The sequence below is a fragment of the Aythya ferina genome (assembly GCF_964211825.1).
Source record: "Aythya ferina genome assembly, chromosome: 3".
NCBI lineage: Eukaryota > Metazoa > Chordata > Aves > Anseriformes > Anatidae > Aythya > Aythya ferina.
This window is the reverse complement of record NC_140298.1, coordinates 8,280,485-8,297,218: the sequence shown is the minus strand read 5'-3', so window position 1 is coordinate 8,297,218 and position 16,734 is coordinate 8,280,485. Positions and strand designations below refer to the sequence as shown.

Here is a 16,734-nt window from a genome sequence, read left to right as displayed (position 1 = left end):
GGAGCCCTGGGATACCCCTCAAAAGGGCAACTCTATAGCAAGGAGGTGTAGTCGCATGTGCTGCGTTGAAAAGATTCCTCAACTGAAGAGCTAATGGCATGACTGGAGATATTTGAGTACAGACTTGTAGTAAGGGAAAAAAAAAAAAAAAAGCTGCTGTAACAATATTTGTATTTCCATGCTTCTGTAGTTGAAAAGAACCCAGATTATATGTTCATAATGTTTGCTGGAGAAGCCTCTAAGTCAAGTCAGAAGGAAATGAGTTAAAAAGATGTTTTACTGATTTCTTTTTTTTTTTTTTTTTTTTTTTCCCTTGAAGTCTGCTTTGCTTTATAAGCTTATGTAAGCAGCTGGTGTAGCAGAGGATCCTGGCTCTAAACTCTGACTGTGGTGTGGCTTCTCTGGTAGCAGCAGCTTTCAGTGCAATGAGCTGCAAGAGGAGCAGCTGGGTTCACCCCTGGATTCTGGCAAGCTGCAAGGAAATCCATCACACCTGGCTGCAAACCTGTGAGGGCGGGGAGGGGAAAGCAGGGATTTCAGTGGCTCCGTGCTTGTGTGCAAGACGTGAGCAAAGCTGGTTGCAGTGAATCAATGCAGAGGAATACCTCCTGAATGCACGGATAAAGTTGAAGAGGCTATGTAACACCCTGCAGAATCTTAATATTCCAGAAATAGGGTATCAGGTATAAAGTAAGTAATGGGGCTGGTTAGCAAAGCCTTGGATTATGGGATCTAATGCAAACTGACCCTAACTGGTGGCTGCTTCAGGGTTAGAAATGTGTATGAATTTTGTGGCTGCAGTTTACCCTGCAATAGTTAGAGAGCTGTTATATTAATTGTATAAGCCAGGCACTGTGCAAACTGGGTGGGAAAAGAGAGCTTGTTTCTCTTGGCTAGAAGAGATCCCTCAAGAAGTGAGATTGCAGGAGCTGTGAGGGGAAGAAAAGGGTGGCACAGGGCCACAGAGGTAGCTGAAGTAGCACCTTCTGTGAGTAAGGCCTTCCCAGCAGAATTAAAAATTCATCAGGTCTAGGACCTTAATAAGTGATTTCGAAAGGAGATGTGGCAAAAAGTGCTCAGCAGTGCAGGCAGATCCTGCTGGCCCAAGTGGCTGAAAGCCAGGAGCAGGGGGAGAGTGAGTCCGCACTTCTGCAGGGAAGTTATAAATAAAGGAGCAGTGGGAAAAAGAAGGGGTAAGTCGTGAAGCAGCCAGAATTTGTTTAATGTTTCTCAAGATTTAAAGCTAATCATAAGCTAAGTTGACACTCATGGTTCCTCCTCCCACCCCACACCTCCAGGATCTCCTAATTTACAGCGGACCAGGCTCCTGTGCTTTTCGTGAGCGTGATGTACGTGAAAGGAGCAGCCTAATACCTCAGCTGCTCCAGGAGCCTGACAGTGTTTTCTCACTGCTTCTCTCTCTAATAAATCAAAGTGTTCAAGTCAACGGACTGCCCAGCCAATAAGAGTCCTATTGTAGGGAACAGCGGCTGTTTATGCATTTTTACAGCCATGAATCTCCTGGATGGCATTCCTGCTGACTGGAATGCCTCGCAGCAGTTATATAATTGCAAGCAAAAATTTCACTCTTTTTGCCAAATTGCTGAACCAGAAGGTTCAGCTTGCTAAAGGACCAGAGGGAAGAAACTGGAAGGGAGACGCAAAGGGAAGAGGCTGTATAAACTCTTGGGCTGTGATCAGCATTTTGATCGTTTTAGGAATTTGTCAAGGGGAGAAGAGGGAGTTGTGTGGAGAGAGACGGGTGAATAATTAACCGTGTATAATTTAGTCAATTAATTTTGCTGATTGAGAACTATCTGCAGAGGGGTTTGTGTGTATATCAAATGTTACTCAATTGCTCTTTTCTGTAAATAGATTTTGGGTCATAGCTTTATCCTGAGGAGTTCATTTGGGTATTTGATAATTAAATACTGAGGAAGAAGTGAGAGTACTAGCACATGAAAAGGAAATCACGGAAATGGTGCATGTGTAGTCTCATTGATTTCTGAAGGTATGAGATAGTGAAAGTTTGTTTGATTTGATCTTTCATCTCTCTCTCTAGCCTCTGGAGAAGTCACCTCAAGTCTTGAGAGCAGTGAAATCTGAGGCATTTGGAGTGAATTACCCAGTCCTATCATATATTTGTCTTGCATGAACCCAGCTTTAGGGGAGCTGAGTACCTGTTCGCCTGCACATGGTGATGGGTATGCAACACTCATCTGCAAATCTTGTGCAGACAACTGAGCCTATTTCATGAACTTATTACTACTCTCACTCTTACCTGCCTCCTACCCCTTCATTAAAGTGATGTACTCCTTCTAGACTGCATTAGAAATTATTTAAAAAGGGGCAGTTTTCCATAAAATATTTGCAATGGAGCCTAGGCATCATTATTGCAAGATCTTAGTAACAATAGTTAGTATTAACTTCCACGGCTCTGAGGAAGACACAGGTGTTCTTCAACCTCCCCTCCTTGTGTAACCTTGAGCAGATAATTGCTTAGAGAAGTTTTATTATCCCTATTTTACAGCTAAAACCCACCTGAATGATTAAAAAAACCACTCTTGGTCCCAAGACAAAAGTCTCAGACTCATGCATCCCAAAATCTGTAATGGGAGTTAGGAGAATTCTTGCTGTGAGGGTCTGAGTACAGCACGCCGCCCACGGAGCTGGTGTCGTAGCAAAGTACAGAACGCAGCGCACTGTAGATGCTGCTGCTGAAGTAAAACTGCAAGGCAAAAAAAAAAAAAAAAAGTATGAAAACATGATGTTTATGTGAAAATCTTTACTGGACAAAATGTGGATTTTGTGTAGCAACCTCAGAAGCTTTGCAACTTTTTTTTTTGTACCAAGTCATTTGCATTTCACCTGTTTAATTTAAATTGGTATCCATAAGTTATCCCCTCCTTTTTTTTTTTTTTTTTTTTTTTTTGTTTTGTTTTGTTTTGTTTTGTTTTGTTTTTTTGGGGGGGGTGGAACACCAATTTTGTATCACCAGGTAGCTTTCTCCTGCGAAGTTCCCACTCCAAGTAGTACAACCGGCCTTTCAGATAACTCTGCTTGGCTTCTGTGCATGTGTTTGCAGCTCACAAACAGATTGCTAATGCTCTTTTTTTGTTTGTTTCAGTGCTTTCACTTAGTGGGTGACACCCCTGACAGTTTGATTACTTGGAATTTGAGGTGAAAATGCCCAGCCAGAGAGATCAAGTCAAGATAGAGAAAAATGAGGAGCATGTTAAAATAAGAAAATTGGACTTTTTGTGAAGAACACAATTGCTTGTTCATATGTTGCTGAAATGTGAAGGTACTGTTAATAACTCTCTGAACCTCAGCTTTTTAAATTATCTTTGTATTTGCCACCTAGGATCATGAGGTAGGGACTTGTGGCTGCAGTGTGTGCAACAGACAAAAGCAAAGCTGCTTGATGCAGCATCAACAGTTTGTGGCACTGAAGTTTCATGCAGCCATTGCTAAATCTTTCATGCTTAAAACAATGAGAATTGATAGTCAGCTATGAAACCAAAATCATATAAATCCACTGCAGGGTTGTTGGTGTTTTTTTTTTTCTTTTTTTTTTTTTTTTCTTCAGTTGAAACCATGACCCAGCCTAACACAGTTCACTTACTCACTTACCAACCTCAAGTGCTCTGTCAGGTTTTAAAAAGGATAGAAGTGAGTCAGGAAGGGTGAACATATTTCATGCTTCATAAATGTATGTTGGGATGGGAAGGAGAGAATGACCTGCTTGATTTTATTTTTTGGCAGTGCTCATATACCTCATTCCAATTATCTGTTGCATGTCTTATACAAAGACAGTGTATCTGCTGTCTGGATTTCCAAGGGACATGTTCAATGTAGAGCAGCTGAAATGGAAGCTAAATGTTACTGTAGGCTTCAGTTTCCCAGCAGTAGTGCTGCAGGTAATTTTTCTAGCTATAAATAAAATGATCCTTAAAGCTGGATGCAAATAAACAGAAGTTTGGGGATGATTTGGCTTGTCATCTCCATCACAATCTAGTCTTAATGAATATCTTGTTAGTTATTTCCACACCTGGTGTTTCCTATGCAGAGGCCTCCAGGATGCACCAAAGAAAGCAGAGAGCAGGAAGAAAGATGAAGCTTAAATTATCATCATCAGCTCTGTTTGTCAAGCAAGGTGTGCACGTCTGAGGGAAGCTGTGTGTGGCTGCTGCTGCTGACAGAGCCCAGGCAGCATGCTGTGTGCGTGCACCCCATCTGGAGGGATCCCGTGAAAGAGAAACCCTTAGGCCTGGAGGAGGACAAGACTGATGCCAGCCTCTTGGCACCAAAGCCCACCAGGACTGAAGCTCATTGACCTGCTGTGGCTGTGCAGAAAAGCTGAACCACTCAGCACCTCACTGCTCCACTGCTGCTTGTGTGGTTCATTCCAGGGGCTCACAAGAAGGGAATCCTCTCACCAGTCATGGGAAAGGGACTTTGTCTAGACAACATCAATTTTGCAGTGTAGGTAACTTTCTGTGGTGGTGGTTTTTGTTGTAGGTGAGAAATAGAGAAGAGATTGGTTGGGTACATCTCTCCTTGGGCACAAAGGAGAGGTCCTATCAGCACAGTGCCCTCAGTTTTCCTGTGAGGGCTCTTTCCATCCCCAAGCTATACCTGATAGGAATCCGAATTTCCCCTGCAGAACTCTGTTTTCATCTCACTGATGAATATTTGTTGATCTTCCCCTCCATTTGCTTAGCAAAGTTGTGTTCTAATATCCTGGTTATAACATGAAGCTGATTAGCACACATGCACCCAGTCAGCCTCAAACATATGGGAACCTCTCAAAGATTATGTTAATTCCGAGGCGATGCTGCTCGGCGATTAGTCACAAAGTCTACAGTATAAATTCATACCTCTCTCTGCCTCTGCTCTCCTTCCTGTGGCTGCTGTGTATTTTCTGTACCACCTCTGGCAGAGAAGCTGGAGGTCAGACAAAGAAAGGAATGAAATACCATCTAGCAAGGAAAGGTTATAAAGATAAATTGTACCACTCAAATGTGAGGCACTTGCAAGTGTGCTGCATGGCACAGAGTTCTGCATGTTGATCAGCTGTGTCACTTTACCTGTTTGCAATGCTCCTTCATCTTCTGTTGTTTTGCTTTAGAGCCAGTGATAATGCTGGCTTTAAGCCATTTTTACCCCGAAAACTCCAAATGCTTTATTTAGACAAGGCTTGCTCTGCTCCTTGGCTAGAGAGGGCAAGCCTGTGCCAAAGCCTTGAGGATTCTTGTTTGAGGAAGAGAATCGCTTCAAGCAGCTGGATGGGTGGGTATTGTCCTCTCAGTATTACTCACACGTACACAACCTCTTCATTTTCAGAGACTTCTTGCTCAGAGGAGGCTTCCTCAGTGCACCTCCTGTCGCACCTGGGCTTATGAAGCCCTGCATTTCTGCTGGAAACTTCAGGGACTTTTCATCTTGGATGTCAGACAAAAAAGTCAGCTTGCCCTTGCAAATAGCATCCTCCAAAGGCAGTCCCCCTGCAGCGGGAATGTCGTGGATGGCATGGGGAGAAGCACAAGGGGTAAAGCAGCTTGACAAGAGCACAAACCAGCAGCTGGTATTGTTTTGCTTGTGCATCTGTATGATAAGATTTTATATGATTAAATTGTTCCACAAGGTAGCTGTAACTAAGTTATAAAAAGTCTCATAAATGTTCCAGCTGGTAGGTAGCAGACTGTGAGACGCAGCTGATGGTCAAATGTATACTCTAATCGGTCATGAAAAATTATATTTAATTCACTTAGGTTTACTTGAGAGAGACTTGAAGCTAAAGGATCAGCCAAAATACTCTTCAATTCTGAAACTCTTTTGGCCCAATTCCTAAACTCTGAATACCCAAGAATTTCATATTTGACATTTCAAGCCAGGACACACATGATCCTTGTGGCTTAAACCTTCAGTAATTATATAAATGAAATAACAAAATGATTTTTTTCTACATTGATGTTCCTTTTATCTTCATAACTTTCCTAGGAAAGCACTGTAACTGTAAATAAGGGCCTCATGTTATAAACTTCTGTTTTCAGTCTTAAGGGTTTTTATTTTGGCAAGCCTTTCTTGAAGATATGTTTGATTTTTATTTATTTATTTATTTTTAATTTTTATTTAATCTTCCTTGCAAGCAGGTTTGTTTTGAGAGCTGTGTTACTGAAGACTGGTACTGTGGACAGCATAGCTTGCTGAATCTGCTCCGAGTAAGAAATAGCTTTCCTCTATCAGCACCATCTTGTCTATGTTATATGTGAATCAGCAGCACAAGTAGTGTGCTTTGGTGAATAAAAGGGTTTTTCTTGCTTGTTTTGGTATGGGGAAGCATCCACAGGAGCTGTTGCTCTTCAGAAATTAATCTGCATTATTTATTAATTAATCCTCTGCATCGCTGCCTCACCTCCCGCAGGCTGGGTTCCTGGTGTTGGCAGCTGTATTTATGCTGAACGTACAAAGAAAGCAGAGCATCTCTCAGGCACGTGGGGAAGAACAGGTCTCCATCCCTGTTTTGGTGGCACTAATAACCCCGGAGAATTTGTGTCCCTCGCTGTTGGTCTCCTCTTCGGGGTTTGGGTTTGTTGCAGTGGAAATTAGTCAGTGTTGCTGTAAATATCCTAGGATTATAATGAATAATAATGATACAAGCCCCTATTATACTGTAAATTTCAAGCCTTTCAGCAGCAATGAAAGATGAACTGGGGGCTGAGGGAACTGGGGAGAAGCATAGGTTTGCCCCGAAGATTGTATTAAATTCTTTGGGTTGGGTCTCCTGTCTTCATCTCTCTCTCTCTCCTGTCTGTCTCTGTTGTAGAAACTCAGTATTCACTTTGGCTATGCCCATGTTAGCAAGGCCTGAAGTGCAATGGGACTAGGTTGGTGGAGTGAGACTACTGGTATTGGGACCACCGTGCTATCGGGATTGCAAGTGGGGTTACGCCAGGCTGGTAGTCTCATGTATTAAATGTCCCTTCACAGTTGGGCTGTGTTAGCTGCTCTAATGGAGTGTGTCAGGAAAAGCTCCCATTGATTTATTCTTCACAAAAAAAAATTGCTTTCTTTATAATGCTTTTTCTTTGTGGAAAGAGCCGCATTTAAATTGTTCAAATTTGCAGAGAAAATTGAATCTATTTTTTTCTCTTCTTCATTAAAGTCTCAATCAAAAAGCACTTGATTTTCTGCCCTAACAAAAATGGAAGAGCAAAATAACATAACAGGGGTAGCAGATGCCAGGCACATATTCTGCCAATACCCACAGTCTTCAGGATGGGCAAATATTTTTCTGCATTTAAAAGTGCGTATTTTCCGTTAATTTCACAGGAATACACTTTCAGGAGTTATATCTTCTCATACCAGTGGACACTGCAACATGCCTTAGGTGATTGTTCAGAACACCTCGTAAAAAGAAAAATAAATCAGGTAATATGTCCTAATCAGGTCTTGTCCTGAACTCATTGCCATTTTAAATCCTTAAGTGAAAAAATATTTTTCCCCTTACATTACACTTTTTGTCATTAGAGAATATAACTTTGAATGTTGTTGCTTGTGTAAAATCCAGTCCCTCTTCTAAATCCTTTGCCTCAGTTATGCTGCAGCAATGAGTGCCACTTGGAGTTTCTACCTCCAGTTTTGTCTTACCACTGAAGATACCTTCTTTCTTATGAGAAAAAAAAAAAAAAAAAAAAATATATATATATATATGCATGTGTGTGTGTATACATATTTATAGATTTAAGAGAGTTTTTAATTTAAGACAATGATTTAAGAAAAATTAAATGAAAAATCCAGGATGGACTCTTTTTGTTTCACATTCACGAAAAAGCTTGGTTTGGAAAATGTTATCCAGAAAGATGAAAGCTTTGAAAAGCTCTTGGAGTTTTTATTAGAAGCTGGTTGTTATACTCAGAGAACCAAACAAGAATAAATGATCAAAGACAAAGCTTTCTTCTTGGAGACCTCATTGTCTAAATAGAAAAAACGGGGTAGGAAGTAGGAGGAAAAAGTTTTGCTGCCATCACTGTTGCATCAAATTCAAGGCTAATATTCTGCGAAGGAATCACAATAGTAAGGAAAACTTAAGCTTTCATCCCAAAGCAACGAAATTAGTCAACTAAGAATACAGAAACACTGTAAGTTCCATATCAGATAGACCTATGGATTTTTTAATTCAGCCTCCTCTCTTTTAGCAGAGCCAATTCCAGCTATGTCAAAGATGGTTTAAGAAATTTCACAGTAGGCAATTTATAGAAAAATGTGCCTGCATAGATTTTCTGGACCTTGTTGTTCAGAGCTTGCTTTCTGCTATTCTACCTGTTATATTACATATGTACTCGTGTGTATATATACGTGTCTTCCCCAGTGTTTTGTTTTGCATCTTTTTTTTTTTTTTTTTTTTTTTTTTTTCACACTTGTTTCAGGGGCCCGCTCTGCTGCTGACCCAATTGCTACTTTTTGTCATAAACTCCTCAGTCAAATAATGCTCTATTGAAGAGAGCCTCTCTTTCGGTTCCCTGATTTAAACATGAATGAACTTAGTTGCCTAAATTAATTTTACTGTTTTCTAGTTATTACAGTAAAAGTTGAGTAGAGATGCTCATGTAACCTTCATGAAATTTGCATTTTTGCTTCTATTTCCAAACCATTTTAAAAAACCTTTCCTTAATTAAATTTTTCACTTCAACTTTTTTTTTTTTTTTTTGGTCCTGAATCTTTCAACAGCTGGCTGCAATTTTTACTGAGAGGCAGGGAGAGAAGTAAAACAAATAAATATAGCCATGTCAGAGGGAAGCAAGTTCATTTTCCAGCACCAGAGAACTGTCTCCCAGCTCACACCTGGTGGAAAGATCCTGAGTTTCAGTGCTGCAGATGAATGTTTCTGGCCCTGAATGATTTCACCTATCTGAAAAGGGAGTTAAGTGTTTGTCAATTTTGTCTAAACTGCCAGGTTTTCCTAGAAATAGTGTCCCAGGTTTTCATAAGCCTGGAGACATTTTTGTCATTTCAACCTCGTTTGGTTTATTATATCCTGCCAGCCATGTCTAGATAAACCGTAATGAAGGCTGCTGCCTCCATTATAAACCCACATCTACTCTATCAACCAGCTTTCAGTACCATGACCATTATAAAAGCTCTAAAATTTGATCTGCCATTGATGATAGGCAAGTTTCAATTTGTGGCTGCTAGCCTGCACAAAATGATCTACAAATGGCACGTTGCAGGCTGTTATTTTGTATCCTGCAGGATGGTGTGAAAGTCCTCTCCCTTCCCTTCAACGTGAAGGTCATTCCACCAGATCAGAAATTGCTATTGCTCTAAGTGACATAGGGAACTATACCAGAAGCTTAATTTAAAATAAAAATAGAGGCAGTAGAATAATGCTGCGTGCCCATTACTTTCCTGTCATTTGACAAAAACATTAATTTCTCACTGAGCTGGAAACCAAGACTAGTTCTTAAGAGTACAGTGCATTTGAGAATGTGCTTCCTTATTGTTCAAATTGGTGGATCAGTCCTCAGACAACTCCTCCTTTGTTTTTTAATAGGAAATATTTTCTCCTTTTTCCACTCCTTCTTTGCCGTTTTTAAAGAAGCAAAGTGCTTATGGACCACCTTTGCACAGCTTTTATTTTCACTGGGCTTTCCTGAGACTTTAACAGCTCAATATTACAAATCCATGAATCCTAGTATTGATGAATCCAGTTCTTGAAAAGCATGAGTTGCAATGGTTAGCTAGCTGATTAAACCAAAATAAAGTGCTACCTTGAGGGCTTGAAACAAGTGCCCTTTGGAAGATTAAATTTCATGATCTCACTAATGGGTGTTTTGTAAGTTCAGTGTACATCCTATGCACGTATCTTTTAAATCACTGCAGATTGCATATTGGTTTACATTGTTATCACAAATTAGCTCTACAATATCAATTTCTTTGATGCAGGAAACTCTGAACAGGAATCGTTTGCATTTCTATTTGAGTGTCCTGGAGACAAATATAATGAAATGAATAGCCTTTTAATTTAATTGGCTTTCAATGTGAGTCTGAGAATAGAAAGCACAATACATTGCACAGTTACTGTAGAAACGGTTGAGGTCAAAAGCTCAGCATGCAGACCCTACATCAGTCACCACTGCTCTTGTGCAGTAATTTTTTTTAATTTTCACTGCATCTCCATCAGACCCCAGGAAGCCAGATAATTCAGCTTTAGTATTCCAAGTGGAAATGCTGGGTCATTTGTCACCGGTCAGATCATGCAATGGAATCCATTTTTAAAAAAAAGCTGCCAAAATGAAAAACTATGTTGTATCAGTGCTCTTGTATATCACCAACAAGAATACGATTGGGGGGGGGGAAGTGAAGAGGAAAAATCTCTTTTCTTCTTATAGAAGAAAAGAGGACAGAACAAGGCAAGAAAAAGTGGTACAAAATGGATAATAGTCTGCCAAGAAATCCTTTTTCAAAGATGTCTTTCTATTACAGATTACAGACAGTTAAGATTTATGTGCTATTTATTGGAGTCAGCCTTACTGAATGCAATGTAAGCGAAAATGGAGATAATATCTTAGTAATATTCAAAACTCCTACATCCTTTTGACTGTGGAAATAAAGAGATACAGCTCTTGTAAAAGTTTAGGTAGCCAGGGAGCTCCTCAATGAACACGTAAACCCTTCTACACAGAGCTAAATGTAGAAAAGGGACTTTACTATTTGGGGACTGGCTAGTGTGAGATCTGTGCTCCTTTTTTAGCCTGAATTCATTCATCTATATGCAAAAAAAAGTTCAGAACTCCTCATCTGTGTCTGAGCCCATATGCCTATGCTGTTACAAACAAACAAACTAACAAAAAAAAAGTCATGTTAACCTGCCCCTTGATTTTTGGACTGTTGATTTTTAAAAGCACAACAATTCTTTTTCAGTACTCATCCATGTAAAGTTATTGGCAGTTTTAATATTTCCTTTTACACCACTAACTTATTACAGGTTACTGCATTATTATTAAAGTTATATTGTTTCACAGTTGTGACTTAAACCCATAACTGCTTTGCCTGCTTGTGTAAGCACGGAGAGTCCTCTCTTGTACAACAAAGTTTTCAGCTTCTGTGGAAAGAAGCAGCAGTAATACGTCAGAGTGCTTGAGATGAGATGCTTACCACAACGCCTTTCAAACCCTTGTGTTTTCCATTATGCTAACAATGTAGGTGCCTCAGAAAAGCTTGGATTTCAATATTAACATAAAAGAATCTATGCAAATGGTTTTCAGGCTTTACCAGCAGCAAGGCTCCTCGCTACCTGTCCTTGCTTCCTGCAGAATTTAGGTGGGACGTGCTGACAGAGAGAACTTCAGACTTGATCCTCTGGAAGTGTGCTTCAGGAGCAGCACGTTAGCTGTGCTCCCAGGCAGCTGCATAGGCATCCCACGAGCAGTCTGCTTATTTTGGCTGTGTTAATCAGCACTAAGAGAGAAGCGGTCTTGTGGCTGGAGGCTGAAAGCCAAGTTCCCCAGGTAAAGACACAGTGGTTGGGACATTTGTGACAGGGCTGCCTGCAAAGAGCAGCTACAGTGGCCAGGGATGAGCCTCTGCAATGAAGGCAAAAAGGGGAGATGGTTGGAAGAAGCTTTTTATGATCATCTCCGGTGATGGAGCGTCTTGGAGCAGACGTGCAGAAGAGGTATAATCTAAATATGATACTGCATTTGGTTTGATTTAGGCATAACCGTGAATGGGTAGCCATAAGTGGACTTACGCAGGCTGAGTCCTCTACCTTGAATTTACAACCCTAATTAATTTGAATTGATTTCTCTCAAGTACTCTCATGTAGACAACCCTCAATTCAAATGGTTTAGCCTCCAGTTTAACTCCATTTAAAAAGGTAACTGGGGAGAAAATGAAAGGAAAGCGCGACAAAGGGGATTTTTCAGGCAAAAGCCTTCAATGCTCTGCTGAAAAAGTGCAATCACTAAGGTGAATTTGAGACAGATGGGGTGATACTGTGCCTGCAAGGTAACATTGTGTAATGTTACCCACCTGTCAGATAGTTTCTAAGTTTGCTATGTTTAACCAGGTCTAAAAAAAGAAGTACTTGCCACTTTAAAACATATTAACACTACTGGTAAAATTGTGCCTTTCTCTTTCATAACTGATATTCCTCAGACAGTATTGGAAGGGGAGCAAAGATTTTCCTTTTTTCGATATTCAATTCTAACTGTTGAGAAATTCTCATCTTCTGCTTAAGATTGTTTTCCCCAAACCTTGCTTAGTCCCCTATTTCTAAGTATTCAGCCTGCCAGATGAAATCCTGGTGTAGTATCCTTTGAATATTTATCATGTGGCTTCAAGTAACCCAGTGTTGTTGCCTACCTGTAGAGAAAAGCTCTCTGTGGAAGCAGGTTTAATAATTACACAGAAAAGAGAATGTGTTTTCCTGCAATATGGAACGATTCACACCTGGCCCATCCTCCCTCTGCAGTATGCTAAATAATGCATGCATTTTCTAAAGGACATTAAAACATAGCTTCTCTCAGTTTCATTTTTATACAATTCATACAATGCACAACATCAGGGATAAAAAAGTCAGTAAGAGTAAATGGAGAAAATGGTTGTGTCATCTCCCATGGAAATAACACATTTTCCTCATAATCTTCTGGTACACGGAACAGGCAGCTCCAAAGAGCAGCTGTCCTGATACTGGCTTGGAAAAGGTAAAGCCTGTAATCTACACAATACCTAAGCACAAGGAGGTTATTTCAAAGCATGAAAGGCAGCAGTGTGTGTGCTAGGGAGGTGAAGCAGTCTGACTGCACATGGCAATGCTGGCTCCAAGGCACCAGGCAGGCCTGGGAAGGAGCTGACGCCTCAAGGGTTAAGTGAGGAGCAGGCAGCACTACCAGGAGCTGCTGCAGGCTAAGGGGAAATTGGGCCAGGTGTAAATCTCACTTTGTCCCCACCTGAGAGGTGGAAGAGGGATTTTTTTCACTCCCCCCACCCCGTGCCTTTTAAATCACAGAGTTTTTTTGTCTTCTGGTTTCAGGCTCTGAAATCCAGCCAAACTACCTCTGATGGGGAAAAAAAGAAAATAAGCGTAGGCAGATAAATACATTTTTCTTCCAAAACCAGCTTTAAACCAGAAGACAGCACAACTCCCTTAATTTGGTAAGTCTCAAGACAACAGGTGGTGTGGTGAGAGCAGCAGTGTCATCTCTTTCAGACAGGGTGATGCACACCTCTGAAATCTTTGCTTTGCATGCTGATATATATATATATATATATTTTTTTTTTCTTCTTGTTAATGTTCCCCTCAAGTACCTCATTTTCTCAGTTTAGTAAATTGTGGTTTTTAGGATGCCTCTGAAGGTTCAGGGACCTTGGGATGATTTGCCTTTCTTGTTTCCTTGGGACAAGGAGGTTCCCCAGAGGGCTTTTGCAGCAGGTTTAATGTAGTCTGTCTGACCTTGTTAGGAGGTGTTGTGATGGTATTGCTCGATTGCTGAGGACTGGGTAGCAAGAGGGACAGCAGAGACTGTGATTGCTACATGGAAGTGGGAATGTAGCAGGGAGAAAATATGATGAGGAGAGCTGGAGGGTAGGAAGGGTGGAGGAAGTTTGCAAATAGGGTGAAAGATCGGTGACTTTTGCTCAAGAGCATCTGTAGCTGGATCAATGGAGGCACTCGATAGCAGTTATGCATCTTTTATAAGTGATTCCTTCCAATGACTAAGTAGGTTCATCTTTTTAGGAAACTGGGTTATCCTGACAGGCACATCCATTTTACTTTATTTGACTTTTTCTTCTTTTTTTTTTTTTTTTTTTAATTTGCCTAGAGCTTAAAAAAAAAAAAATCATTCAGTAAGGTATTCCCATCACGCTGCCTCTCACACCAGTGGGAGGTGAGGGGGGACAATGAGAAGAAAAACTGGGCATCTCAGCCTCCAGACATGCTACCCTGAAACACTGAGGTTGCTTCTCACAGTTCCAATGTTATTACTTTCTAAAAAGGATAAATTCTGCCTTCCCGTGTTCATTACCCTTCTCAGGACCAGCTGCTGTTCTCTGTTGAATGCCTACAGTCAAATCTGCAAGTGTGTCCCATGCCCAGTACGGCGTCTATGTGCAGATTTGATCCTGGAAGGGAGGTGAAAAATGTAACGAGGTCTAGTGCATAGTGTAATCAAAGATTTATAAGCAGCCATGCATTTTTAATGCATATAAAGTAATAAGAGCCGCTCAGCAAAAGCAGAAATGTGGCATTAAACAGTTGCTACTGCCAATTTTGCACAAGGTATTTTCAAAGCACCGTTTCAGCAGCAGGACTGCAAGACTGCATCCTCCCAAAAGGAAGACAATGATTTGATCAGACTCCAGTTAAGACTATGAGCATAGTCTTTGAGGGCCTGCCTGGCTTCCCTGGCAGAACTTTAGAAAAAAAACCTCTGCTGGTCAGGCCAAATGGCTAATCAAGAGATGTTTTGTAACACTTCCTTTTATTTTGTTCCCATAACAGACAACTTCAAAGCCGGTATTTAGAATCAATAAAAAAAATACAGGTGGTTGCGATCAAAGCAGGAAGGAAGCAAGGGCTGTTAGCACAGGATGGATCTGTAACCCTCTGGCCTGGGGTACTGCTTGGCAAGGAAGAAAATTTCTGCCCCTTCTTTTCATATAAATCTTCCGGTGTATTAATTTTTTTATTTTTTTTTTCCCCTCAGTGTTTTCTTTTTCCTGAGCATCCCACTTTCTCCTTCTGTAGTTAGCTGCCAGGGAGATGTGTTTTTCCTTACTAGCTACACTGAGAATTTCCTAAGGTTAGGGAAACGTGTGCTTCTGGGGAATAATTGGGTTCAAGTTATTTGGTGGTACTTCTTCCTGATTCTGCAAGCCTCACAGGACAGCTAAGGCATATATTATCTCATTTTCTGGAATATTTAGGTCGTTGGTTTGTCTGTTAGGCTGGCAGTGTTTTATTTTCAAATTGTATATGAACAAGTGTAAAGATCTGTGAGTATAATAAAGTCAGTGTGAAAAGAAACTAAGGTTCATCGCAGGATTCCTTGCAAGTTAATTGTTGGGAGCACTGCTGTACAATCTGGCTTGGTTATTAGATTGATTAAAGTGGCTGGGGCAAGAGGCAGCACTGTATCTGAATTTGGTTAGTTTGTCTTAACAAAAAGGTTGTTTTATAAATGGAATGAGGAAAAAAAAAAAAAGGCAAACAGCTGGCATCTTGCTGTTTCTTGACCTGCCTTAAATGATCTGTTGGAAAATCCTGTTGATGGAAAAGGTCTGGTAGGTGCTGCTCTGCTGGATGCAGGCTGGTGCATCCCTTGCGGTCCCTCCTGTGGCCTAAATGAAGCTTTGGTTCAGTGGTTATAATTTGGGGAACAAATACTGAGTATTCAGTGCCCCAAACATGCAGGATATTTTTTTAGTTTTGCATAGATTACTACTCTCCTATTGTTTGCCTTTATGTAGTCAGTGATACGTGGCTTTGGGTAGCTGCGGAATCAAAATTGTTAATTTTCTGCCACTCATAACGTGAGCTGCTATGCCCTCCAGCTTTTCCTCTTTGGAGCCCTGGCATCCTGCTTCGCTCACGTGTTTCCTGGGAGAGAACTAAGCCTGCCTGCGTGGTCCTGGCTTGTTTCTATTTGGCCTGAGAAGCTAATCTTCACAATTATTGTCACCAATTCAAGCCCATCCAAGTAGCTGGCTTTGAGAATATTTGAAATACTGCTTTCACTGTTTCAGAGACCCAGATGTACTAGCTTGAAACATTTATGCTATTAAAAGAGCTGTGAGAAATTTTGGATGAAGCTCCTGTTGACTTTGCAGCCAAGATTTTACCCTTTCATTATAAGACTTTCTTTCAAACTTTTGATCAAACCATGGACTAACAGATTTATTTCCCCCCCCCTCCTAACCCCCAAAATCTGATTTGCAAATATAATCTTCAACCTGAGACTCAGACTGCAATTGCTGCTGATTGGAATCACGCAAGGGAAATCAGGCTGTACAACTCTTTATTTTATATCGTTAAATGAAATGCTAGCATTAGTTAAAATATCCACCAAAATGTCACAGGTTTATACCTTAAGTGCATTATTCACTAATTGTTCTTTGGTATTTCCCCGAGGGTGGAAAGTATGTTAGTCAGAGGAGAAGAAACAATGGTCTGATCAATCACAGGCTCCTTGAATTGCAAATAAGAATCAGCAACCAGCTCAGCAAACATGTTCCCACCAGCCTCTGTGATGCTGAACTGTTGAGCTTTCTGCAGCTCTGTAATGTCATTCTCATGATTCTTTACAGAACGTACACGCTTAAATCTTTCTCACTTTTTTTTTTTTTTTTGATAGTGCCAGTAAGAAAATGTAAGAATGTGTGAAATTGAGCGTAATTCGTCCCCAGAAAAATGGTGCTTTTTGAGTTGGAGAGGCTTTTGAAGTAGAGATGCTCTACCTTCACGTGTGCACAGTGCCCATCATGTCAGCCAGGATGACAGGTCACTGACAGCAGCCCTACCATTAACTTTCTAGTGCTCCTGAGTTGCAAGCAGATATTATCTTTTATATTATGATACGACACTAGTGGCAGTCTAAGAGACAGTGCTAAGCTGCTGGTGTAGGCAAACACTTAGTGTTTTTACATCTCCTAAGAAAGCGAACCTGTAGCTGGGTGTTTTCCCCCCTCATCTGTGACTGGTGGACATCAGTGCAATGAGCTGGGATC

The 16,734-nt window shown here is 40.8% G+C and overlaps 1 protein-coding gene across 6 annotated transcripts in view; it reads left to right on the top strand.

Annotated features, from left to right (window-relative positions):
* Positions 1-442: 442 nt before the first annotated feature.
* LOC311433228 (uncharacterized protein) overlaps positions 443-16,734 on the top strand; it is an 81,053-nt gene continuing 64,761 nt past the window's right edge. For all 6 annotated transcript variants that reach the window (XM_084512149.1, XM_084512148.1, XM_084512147.1 and 3 more), the window contains exons 1-7: positions 443-690; positions 3,128-3,304; positions 4,070-4,485; positions 5,347-5,551; positions 6,156-6,224; positions 7,336-7,434; positions 13,040-13,161. In XM_084512149.1, the coding sequence (XP_084368275.1) occupies positions 4,445-4,485; positions 5,347-5,551; positions 6,156-6,224; positions 7,336-7,434; positions 13,040-13,102 (477 nt within the window). In that variant the 5' untranslated portion in view covers positions 443-690; positions 3,128-3,304; positions 4,070-4,444 and the 3' untranslated portion in view covers positions 13,103-13,161. The remainder of the gene's footprint in view (positions 691-3,127; positions 3,305-4,069; positions 4,486-5,346; positions 5,552-6,155; positions 6,225-7,335; positions 7,435-13,039; positions 13,162-16,734) is intronic.